At 42.4% G+C, this 12,023-nt stretch overlaps 1 protein-coding gene across 1 annotated transcript in view; it reads right to left on the bottom strand.

Annotated features, from left to right (window-relative positions):
• The window catches only part of ITGA9 (integrin subunit alpha 9), a 311,733-nt gene that overhangs the window by 291,424 nt on the left and 8,286 nt on the right, over nucleotides 1-12,023 (bottom strand). Inside the window, exons 2-3 of the mRNA XM_074988159.1 lie at nucleotides 8,217-8,344; nucleotides 6,095-6,201 (exon numbers count right to left, since the gene is read on the bottom strand). Coding sequence (XP_074844260.1) covers nucleotides 6,095-6,201; nucleotides 8,217-8,344 — 235 coding nt within the window. The remainder of the gene's footprint in view (nucleotides 1-6,094; nucleotides 6,202-8,216; nucleotides 8,345-12,023) is intronic.

Raw genomic sequence — 12,023 nt, forward strand, 5'->3', positions numbered from 1 at the left:
GGAGCTGGGGAACTGACCAAGTGCTGCTGCACCTGGCTTCCAGCTCCCTGCGGCTGAGGGACTTCTCCCCTTCCCCCACTCCTCCCAGCAGCGGCATCCCCCTGGCTTCCCCCAGCTGGGGAAAGCCAGCCATGCCCCTGCCGCCGGCTCCAGCTGCCCACTTCTCCCAGCTGGGGGAAGCAGGAGGCTGGAGCCCAGGATTTCGACATTCACGTTAATACAATTAACATGTATGTCAAAATCACGTAAAGCAGGGGTTTACTGTATAGTGCAAAATTCACTGCAGACCTCAGCACAGACAGATTCCTAACCCCAGAACAGCACTAAGCATCTCCACTAATTTCTTTCCATCTTAGTGGAATGTACCACCACCGATAGTCAGCTGCCTCCCCCCGCCCACCCCAAAATCATCAGCTGTAATTGTGGGGCTTAGAACACACTGCTGTTCTAATCAACAGTACTCAACCAAACGCATGTATTTACTGGATAATACAGGTAACACACACAGGCCTGATGAAGACCTCAGAGAGCTTTGGAAAGCTCTGTACAACATTTCAGGTCACAGAGCGCCAAGCATTATATGAAGGCTGTTTATAATGGCATGCTGACAGCCAGATGTATGTTATGAGGTTCATAAGGAAGGGCTTATTGAACTTGATTACTTGCTCCTTTAAGCAAACTTGGTTACAGTTTTAATCTCCAGGTACTCTTCATTCAGAAGTTTTTTAAAAATGCATGAAATATTTATTTTCAGACTGATCAGGAAATCATTTGTCTCCTGAAGCATTTGCACTGGCAGCACAAACACCTCCCACTCCTTATACATTTGTACAGTGTGTGCCATACAGACACAGCTTTCGGCTGACATTCAAGTTCAGCTATGAAATCAGGGACCTGCAGAACGTCATGGACAAGAATGGATTCGAAAAACAAAGAGGTTATTCCAGATATAAATGGAGGAGATAAAACCTGAAAGTATTTTAAGCTATGATAAATACAGGGCCATAATATTATAAAGTCCCCTTTTTTTTTCCTCCCAAAAGCTGCCTGTGTCTTGCATACAGCAACCCACTAATCTCTGCCAAAGCAGCACAAATGATTGAAACTGGAGAGAGCAGCAGGCCTCATTCTGGAATGAGTATTTAAAACAGACCTGGGCTGAAAACTTTGCAAAGCTATGAGTATTTCACATGAAACAATGAAAACAAAAAAGAACAAGCATCATTCTGCTCATTGGTAAACACAAGCAGCTTCAGCCTTTTCCAGTGCTCCCACCCAATGTTTCTGTTGGAGGCTTTTAACCTTTCTATAAAATCACAGGCCCTGGTGTATTCAGCCAGGGCAGAATATATCCCATATAATTCTGCTCCAGGACCTCATCATTCTGCTCTTTCAAGTTGTGTTTACGGGTGTGAAGCAAACCGTTAAAACTTGAGCCACGTGTAAGCCATGCAGTGTTGCCTGCCTGAGTCTGCAAAGGGATTGAAACAATAACTGTCGGACATGAGGTCTGCCTGTTCATGTTGGATGCCTCAATTTTGTGGCTGTAGAAGTTGGCATTCTTCCCAGATGCCATAGAACTGGCATGTTGATTAAAGCATCTACCATTTTTTCATTTGCTGTTTTCCTGCCTGGAACTGCTACTTATACTCTTGCTTGTCACTCCAAAAGCAGTTAACATGCTCTCTGCATGGTTTACCGTTGCTGACAGCTGGGAAGCCAGAAAAATGAGCCACTGAATCAGGCTACATGTTCCCTACTCCACTGGCCCATGCATGGGAAAGGAATTCCAAGCCAAACAGCTTGAACATCTCAGGACCAGAGTCCTAGGAGTTAAGATGGGTCAGTTGGAGATCACAGTGCAAAATCAAGCCTGGAAAATCACTGTGACAAATTTCATATCAATGAGTGTTTTCAGCTATGAGCTAGAGGCTGCAAGAGGGTGAGGGAACAGCAACAGAAGAAACTAACATTGTTGTGGAATTCAAGAGCTGTGGCCTCTCAATCTTCTCTCACTGCACTGTGAAATTTGTGAGGCCCTGCATAAAACAAAGGAAAAGGGATAAAGCCATGAACCACTACAGTAATGCAAACCAAGTACAGCATTGAACACAACCTTGACCCTTTGTTACTTATTAAACACCAGCTAAGGGCTTGGTGCAGCAGGAAATACAAGCGTAAGGATTTCACAAAGATCCTGCAAACTGGCTTTTGGTGGCATGCAGTCAATAAGGCCATGTGGAGTTCATTGCAGGACTGGAGTTCAAGAAGGGACGCTGTAAGCGTACAAGTAGCTGCCCAAAATCTCTCTTGCCATTTACCATGTGGTGTTTAGTTTCACTGCAACTATTTTATTTTCCATACCACAGGATTGGTGACTTGGCTACTTTAAATAAAAAATGGAAATACTTTGGAGAAAAATGAAATACACAATAAATGGCACAGGTATTTGGAAAGTGTGAGTTTAAGGGACGTGGCTTATCTCCAAGTTTTAATGCACTGTCCCTGGTTCCTTTCCCAATGAGAGAAAAAAAGAATGCATTTTACGGTTTTAGTATGGAAAGAACTGGCAACCCCAATCTTATTGTTGAAACTCTCAGATTACTGCTAACATTGTCTCTCGATGAGATCCAAGATCAAGAGGATATATGCTGGCCAGTTTGCACTTTAGTCTTCCTGCTGTCTTTAGCTTTTCTGCAGGTGACCATACACCCTGTTTTGCCTTAAGTCCCTTGCTTAAGCCCTGTTCCAGCCTGTCTGACATTTTTGGCAGAAGTGGACATGTGTCAAGTGCCTGTTTCCATCATAAAAGTGAGGTGTGAAAGAACATGTGGGGTTTGAGCAGTGGTGCCAGCCCCACGCAGAGAGGAAAGGCAGGGCTCAAGCAGCAAGCAGGCAAGAGTTAAGGAGCCACTGGGCCTGGAGCCCTCCCTCCTGGCAGGACCGGCCAGGACTCCACTCCAAGGGCAGCAGGCCACAGGGCTAAGGCAGCAGGCAGAAGGGATCAGCCAGGCACCCCCACCCCGCGGCCAGTAATCAGCCACAGACCTTCAGCCACCAAGCCAGGCCCCGCACCCACCAGTGTCCCGCCCTCTCGAGTCCAGAGGGTACATCTCTTCTCCCAGAAGAGGTTCAGCCAAACTTCACCCGTGTCCAATAACCAGCCGCAGACCCACTGACCTGGGCTCCGCATCCCCCAGCACTCCATCCCTTTGAGCCCGGAGGGTGTGTCTCAGCCCCAGCCCTGGGCAATGCATGTGCCAATGTGAAATGGCTCACATACTAAGGGGTTGCTGACCCCTGGTCTAGCAGCATTATCAGCACTTCCACTGCTTACTTGGCTCTTAGAAGACATTTGGGGTTAAATAACAGCTAAATAATAGCACAGAACACTGAGAGCCAGGCCTGGTGGCTGTAAACAAACTTTATGGGACCACAAGAATCTTGGCCACACCTCTGATAACTGGTCATCTGGCTAGCTAAAATCATGCCAGACCATATATGTTGCCGGACTAGAGAGATTAACTTGTATTAACTATCCTGTCTTAAAAGTTGGTTGTATGTGTATTTATTTAAAAAACAAACCCACACAATTCCTTATTTATCTGCTATTGCAAAACAGCCTTACTTGTCTTATATGAGACAGTACCACTTAAATGATAGATGAGACCACTTGTGAGGAGAACTAATCTATTCTGGAAGATCATAAGATGATAAATAACAATCAGCATGGATTTGTAAAGAACAAATCATGTCAAACCAACCCAATAGCTTTCTTTGATAGGATAACAAGTTTTATGCATAAGGGGGAAGCAAGAGATGGGGTATACCTAGTAAAGCATCCGATAAACTCTCGCATGACCTTCTTATAAACAAACTATGGAAATACAAGCTAGAAAAAGCTACCGTAAAGTGGGTGCATAACTGGTTGAATAACCATTCCTAAAGAGTAATTATCAATGGTTTGCAGTCATACTGGAAGGGCACAACAAATGGGCATCAGGTTTGGGACCGGCTCTGTTCAATATCTTCATCAAGTATTTAAATAATGGCATAGAAAGTACACATATAAAGTTTGAAGATGATATTAAGCTGGGAGAGGTTGCTGGTCCTTTGGAAGATCGACTTCTAATTCAAATGATCTGGACAAATTGAAGAAATGGTCTGAGCTGAAAAGGATGAAATTAAGTTTGGACAAATGCAAAGTATTCTGCTTAAGAAGAAACTATCAGCATCACACATACACAACTGGAAATGCCTGTCTAGGAAGGAGGAGTCATAGTGGACCATAAGCAAAATGAGTCGACAGTGTGACACTGTTGCAAAAAAAAAAAAAAGCAAACATCATTCTAGGATGTATTAACAAGAGTGTTGTAAGCAAGACACAATAAGTAATTCTTCCACTCTACTTTGCACTGATTAGGCCTCAGCTGATGTGTTGTGTGCAGTTCCAGGTGCCACATTTCAGGAAAGATTTGGAGAAGGTTCACAGAAGAAAAAATATTAAAGATCTAGAAAACATGACCTTTGTGGGAAGATTAAAATAATTGGGTTTGTTTAGTCTAGAAAAGAGAAGACTACGTGGGGACATGACAATAGCTTTCAAGTACCTAAAAGACTGTTAAGAGGAAGAGGAAGAAAAAGAAAAAGCATTCTCTTTGACATCTGAGGATAGGACAAGAAGCAATGGGCTTAATTGCTGCCAGGAAGGTTTAGGCTGGACATTAGGAAAACTTCCTAACTATCAGGGTGGTTACACACTGGAATAAACTACCTAGGGATATCGTGTGTTAGAGATTTTTAAGATCAGGTTAGACAAACACCTGTCTGGGATGACCTACATGGTGCTTGGTTCTGCCATGAGGGCAGGAGACTGGATTTGATGACCTCTTGAGATTCCTACAGTTCTAGTATTCTATGATTCTACTCAGAGCACATTCAGTAATGTAGCTCATCTCAGGTATTTTTCACACGGGCTGGACTTTCCAGCGATATAAATATTTCACTAACACCACCATCACTACCACCATACACACATTTACTTGCTATGCCTATGATTACATCAGAATAATGAATAAGAATTTATTCAACTTAAGGGCTTTCAGTTCACAAGCTGACAACAAATTGATTGTGATTTTCTGAAAGTTGCTGATGCGAATAGTACCAAAAAAATTCTGTAAATATTTGCTGACAATTTATTTCATACACTCAGTATTCCGAATTGGATTGAAAACATAGGTCACGTAATAGGTTTCTCTTTTCTCATGGGTTTAGATTAGAATCAGGTTTCTGTTGGAGATACTCTAGCACAATCTTGAATCAATTTTTCACAATTGCAATATTTTCCTCAAATCTTGCTGTCACAGTGAACATTCCTGCAGGTAAGTTAGTTTGCTAGAATGCTACTGAGAGCAAACCCAAGGAAAGAGCATACAAAGTAATCAAAGTCATTTTAAAATGTCAACAAATATTTACAGAATTTTATTGCAATCTTGCCTAGCTTTCTCCGATATTTATTTGAAGGCTTGCATGATTGAAACTTTGGGAACACTGCCCTGCAAAGATAAATTCTACACACCTCAGATCAAACTTTGCCCTTTAACAAGCATGTTTACCACTTCCTATGGGCCTCAATGTTTACCTGCTAATTGTACCCCAAATATGAACGAACAAATGACTTTAATTCCTATCTTTGTTACCTCACCAATGCACGCATCCAAGAGCAGAATTTAGCTGTGTATCTAAATCTGACATTTTTTACAAGTGCTGACACAATCTGTAAAATTAACGAAGTAGCAGATGCGTTCAGAGAAAAACAAAGTTCCATTCATTCTGTTCAAAACACTCCAAAATTTAAGAGGAAGTGCCTTAGGTGACAAGTCAGGTGCAACTGCTTTGAAGTCTTCTTTCTCTAATTATGATTCTGGAGGGGGCTCACTGCTCCACCTGTTTCTAGGAAGAGACTACAGAGTTCGCTGCTCATAAACCTGGACTCTTGTCAATCACTAGCCAAGACGTTAATACCGACATGTTCAGATTAGCATCAGCAGAGCAATGATCACTCTACTGAAATCAAGGGAAAGGGTAGACTTACCAGCACGCCTCCATCAGCCTTGGGCTGCCTAGCCAGGCTTACACCCATCCATTCATCATCTCTATCCTCCTTACAGGTCTTCCCACAGAGCATGCCCCGAGAATTGCCTTAAAAGAGGAAGAGGGAGAGGAAGAGGAGGCATTTAGGTTTTTTTGCCCTTTTTTTTTTTAAAAAAAAATATCTATAATATGCCCTCTAAGAGATACTCTAGCTGATCAAACAGTTCTTTCCCATCTCTATTATTTCTCATGTGTATGAGGGTATGGCTCAGGCAGAGAGTCAGTTTATCCTGGGTGCTATACAAACACACAGTAAAAGACAGTCCCTGTTCCAAAGAGTTTATAATCTATGGACTCATGCCAGTGAACTTTTCAGTGTGTGTGTGTATCTTCAGACATATGATTGGTCCCACTGACGGTTCTGTGGTGTTCTCAGGGTAACATTTCCACAAGTGCCTAATTCACTTTAGAATAAAAAACATTGGCTCATCTCTTTCTATGATGTATCATTATCCCATTAACTCGGCTTACTGCAGTGTTGAGGAATGCAGGGTGGGGAGGGAGAGGGTGTTTGTATTAGCTAAACTACATATATGGGCAGATATTTGTTGAACACTTATATGAAGAATTAAGTAGAACATTACTGATAAAACCAAAAGGATAACTGGCCAAAAACCCCTCTTTCACTAAGGCCTTGTCTACACTTGTGACAATGTGTAGGGTGAGTGCACCTCCATGCAGCAGTATAAAGTGGATTGTATCCACATGGCAGGGTATTGCTATACTCAACATTGAGAGGCTCTACAGGGCAGGCCTGCCAATGGAGAAGGAAGGAGGGACAGCTGCCTGGGGGCTGAGCATTTCAAAGGGGCTTTGATCTTCAGCAGCAGCAACAGCCTGAGCCCCTGGTCCTTTTGAACTCCCGTAGCAGTGCCGTACCACAGAGCTGGGGGGTGGCCAGCCCAGCAGTCCGGACAACACTAAGAGCTGGCTGCCTTGGGCTCTACCCCTTTTGCGGACATGGAGCTGGGCTTCTCCTCCCACCTGGCCCATGGGACTGCAAGGGCTGTCGGACCTGCTAGCAGCTGGAGAAGACTCCAGCAGCAGGGAGCCACAATTGTGCTAAAAACAGCAGCATGGACATGGGAGGCCCTGCTTGGGCATGCAGGGAGCTAGGGTTCTGGAGTGACTGTCCATCTCATACCTATGCTGGTAGGTGGGATATGTAGCATACGTACCCTACACACTATCAGAGTAAAACATTGCCTAAATAGTAACTTATAATGAAGCCCTCACTGCTTCTTATGTCTGGGAAAAGTGCATAGAGTGATGTTAAAATAAAACATATTCTCAAAAACACAGCAATAATACTATGAACTCTCTCTCACCAACAGGGAACATTCTTCAGAAGGATCCATTCACATGGATTAGGTTCAGGATCTGGGCCTTAGCCTGGGAGTCCTGAACAGGAAGGGACCACGCCCTGCCATGTGTTTGACCAGCATCTTGCACAATGGGAACTTAGTCCCTGATCATATGCAATAGCAGGCAACCCTCACTGATTTGTTTGTTTTCTTTTGCACACGAAGCAAGTAGATAAATAAAAAAGTTATTCCATAGTGACTTTGCACAGATTAACCTGTTTGTAACATAATATATAATGCACCCTTCAAATGAAAAGGGAAGGGAATCACACAAAAATCAGGACAGAAATGCTCAAAATGAGCAGCGATTCTGACCATCTTTCTCCAGAGACTAAAGAAAAGTAAGCAGATAAGGAAAAGATGATGGGCTGGCACAGATTAATTTGGCAAAGGCTTGGCCAAAAAGCCCACCAGAGAGTGCACAAATTGCATTCAGAAACCTCCATCAAGAACACAGTGCTTCCAGTTTTCAGGTAGGACATAATCAGGAAACATTTAGCATGAACAGGTGCTTTACCACTGGATTTCAATGTGATCAAGCTCCTAATGCTACAGCTGCATGCATTGGAGCCCTGATCTGAAGCCCACTGAAGTTGATGGGAATCTTTTCAATGATTTCAAGGGACATTGGATCAGACCCTAAGATATTTGTAAGGACTTTCAGTGACCAGTAAGCGAAAAATCATTAGAGTTACCCACCTCGACCCATATCCAGCTCTGTGCACCTCCTCTCAGGATTGGTATGGACTCGACATTTGAAGACAGCTCCTGGGGACTTAACGGAGGTGCTGTATTTAGAATCTGCCTTCGGGGCACCCACAAGGACCCTGGAAACCAAAAGCAAAGCAGCAAGTAGTTAATTTCAGAAAGAAAAGAAAAAACCACTCACATAGCCAGTGCACCTTTGGCCAAACAACTTCTTCTGACATCCTGGTAAAATAAGAACATATGAACAGCCACAATGGGTCAGACTAAAGGTATATCTAGCCCAGTATCCTATCTACCAACAGAGGTCAATGCCAGATGTCCCAGAGGGAGTGAACAGAACAGGTAATCATCAAAGTGATCCCTCTTCTGTCATCAATTTCCAGCCACTGACACACACAGGGTAAGAACACCATTCCTACCCATCCATTGAATAGCCCGTGATGGACCTAACCTCCATGAATCTATCTAGTTCTTTTTTGACATGTGTTTACGTCTTGTTCTTCACAACATCATTGGTAAAATGATACCAGTGATGCACAACATTAAAATAGATACAGTAAAGACATTTTCCTTTGAGGAATCAAGGAATTCTTTGAACAAGCTAAATTTCCATTTGAAGCATAAACACATTCAAAGCAACTCTTCAATTGAGGCAAGTTTCAGGACATACAATAGCAAGTGTATCCAATTTCTTTAGGTTCTAACTACAATTCATCGACCCCAAATCCACAATAGCCAAAAATGGATGTCCATAAGGGAAAGAACTGTATACATCAAATAAACATCAATAATGCTAACCAGAACCTGAAGGCATTTGAACTCCTTATTGTACATACATTCCCTCGGAAATTCAGAATTATTGCATGATGTGTTGGTATCAACAGCTTAGAGACACACCAGAGTTATGCCATGATCCGATATAGTGATCCATATCATTCACGAGGACCACAGTGCACTGACAATTTTATACGGTCGCATTAAAAATGGGCCACCTGCAGTAAATCGAAAGAGTGAGGGAGCGGGTTTTTTGGTAGGCATCAATCTGACAGTGTTTTTAACATGAGCTCACACCATCATTTCCTCCTCCAAACAACTACCATTCCCACTTCTTCCTTTCATCTTCTACATTTGAACCCCTTTGTCAGGGAAGAGGTCTGATCTACATTACACTCCTAGGTTCAGTATAACTACATTGCTCAGGGATGTGAAACTCCCACCCCCACCCCTGAGCAATGTAATTATACCAGCCTAATTCCCCATAGACAGCACTATCTCAGTAGAAGAACTTCTCCTGGCAACGTAGCTACTGCCTCTCAGGGAAGTGGATTAACGAGAGGGTCCTCTCCCATTGGCTTAGAGGGTCTTCATTAAAGTGCTGAAGCTGTACCAAGTGCAGACTTAAGTCCTGAGTTAAGCATAATATGAGGGACAAACTCTCTGGTACAGGGAGGAAATACCAACAGGCTAACATCTGCCCTCACGAGATATTGAGCCTGCACTGAGTAAATTTACTATCACTTTGGATCAGCTGGTCCTTGAGAAGGTGTGGCCACAGGAGGACACAAAATCCAGACAAAAAAATTCTCTGGCGTTTGTACACACCACATTCCCGGTCAGGTGGTCTGCGCAGATTGAACCCACAAACACTGGCTCTAAAAGCATGTGCTTCTATTGCTTGAGCTAACAAACCAGATCTACTACTTTGGAGGAAAGAGGAGTCTATTCATAGTCCAACCACCAGAGAGAACTAAAAAGCTATACTTTGGTAAGGCCTAGAAAACTGGGACATTCCTGGTTTTCAATTACTTTCAATCTTATTTACAAACCCCTACATCCCATCCCCACCTGCTTCCCACCAAATTCAGTTTAAGAACATGGAGCAAAAGCCATCAAAGTCTCAATTCCACCCATTTGGTAAGGATATGCAGAGAGAGTTGTGTTATCTGAGAGAGCTATGCTGTACCAGGAAGTGACTTGCGCAATTAAGTTTTCTTCATAATTTTAACTAGTGTCCAGTTTGGATACAAAATTTGTACCTACATCCATATCTGCTGATGTGACAAAAATGTGTTCTGAGATTTAGGAGAATTTTGGACAGAAAGAAATCAATTTTAAGGCATCATTTTATCTCTAGTTTCATGATCTACGGTGTAGTATCACAGGAGTTTGGCAGGGGCTGCACACTATAATGCAAGTCATATTTTCACAAGTGAGAATAATTAATGCCAGAAATATCTAAATTGTTGAAATATACAAAGCCTACCCACCTTGGGGAGCACACTCAAGGGAGCCTGAAATAATAGTTCCAAATGGAAATCTCAACAGGCAGGCTGAAATGAGAATGCCAATCATCTCATTTACACAGGCGATGAATGAATGCCACTCACTTACTGACACTCATGAGGTCTAACAAAATAAACAAAGAGGGGGATATTGCCAGCTTAAGAATGAATGGTTTAAATTGCAAGTGTCAAGAAAGCATTTCGAAGACCAGCCCTTACAATAAGCTACAATAAACTGCATTCAGCTCAGGTTTACACAGTGCAACTCTAGTGGAGTTGTGCCTACCTTACAACAGTGGTGAATTTGGCTCAATAATTCTCAAAAAAAAATCTAATGATCTCTCAGAATGAGACGCAGGAAATAAGGAACTTCATTTATCAAGAATTATTCCTCTCTCTTTAAAAAAGCTCAGGGATAAAATGTTACTCAACTGTTTGAGCTGGGTTACATTCAGAGACTCTATGTTTGAATTGATTTTGAGACAATACTTATTCAGCTGTTTTTTAAAAATACATCATTTCTTCAAGCATTCAACTACATATTAAATCGGTCTAATGTGGCAAAACCAGGCAGGAAGCAAATGCAGCACATGATACACATCAGTAATTAATCCAGTAAAGTCACTACTAGGACTGGTCAGAGTTCCCTGAACTCAGAATAAAATGCTTGAAAGTTTGTCCCAAAGCATACTGTACATAATGAATTTTTTTCAGAGGCAAAAATGTGGTAGTCTAGCATTTCAGTACTATGGATTCCTTCATCCTGCCCCAGCATAAACACAGTGAATATGTAAACAGACCATAGAATAACCTTGTTCATTTCTTTCCTATGGACAGGCAGCCTTCCAACATCTCCCAACCAAGTTAACCAACTTGGGTTTAAACGGTCTCATTTTGTGGTGTAACATGATTTTGCAGCACTCTTTTAATACTCTTTAGGTTTTAAACCAAGTCCCATTAGTTTTCTAGCCCTTAGCTGAAACAGTCATGATGTGGTGAGATTATTGCAGAGAATATCCATGTGCATGGGCTCTCATCACCACCACAATGTACTGAAGGCAGTTTCTAGTATCCCTCTGACTTACTGGATAAAGGTAGATTGAAAAGTGAAGCCCAGTAAGGGAAAAAAAAACAACCCTACACTGACAGTTGCCTCAATGCAGATGTAACAGAAAAGAAGAGAAAGCAAAAATGGAAAGGACTTGTTGATCAAGGTATTACAATTACACCTCCTGTTCTCAAGTTCTCTCCCACCATCCCCTATTGAAAGGAGTTTGTTTTATTTTGCTGGGGTCAAGTTTGAAATAGTGTATTTTGGATTTCATGATGGGGGAGGTGAGGTTCCTGGTCTTGGTGGTGGCTTCTCAAAGTGAAGTTTGCTATTCCTACAAAAATCAGAATCTACTCATGCAGGGTTTATGGGAGTTGTGCTCATTACTGCTCAGCATTCACAGTGAAGCCCAAAGGATCTTCCCCATTACACCTTTCAAACAAATCTTCAGGATAGCCTACGGCA

Source organism: Carettochelys insculpta, chromosome 2 (assembly GCF_033958435.1).
Source record: "Carettochelys insculpta isolate YL-2023 chromosome 2, ASM3395843v1, whole genome shotgun sequence".
NCBI lineage: Eukaryota > Metazoa > Chordata > Testudines > Carettochelyidae > Carettochelys > Carettochelys insculpta.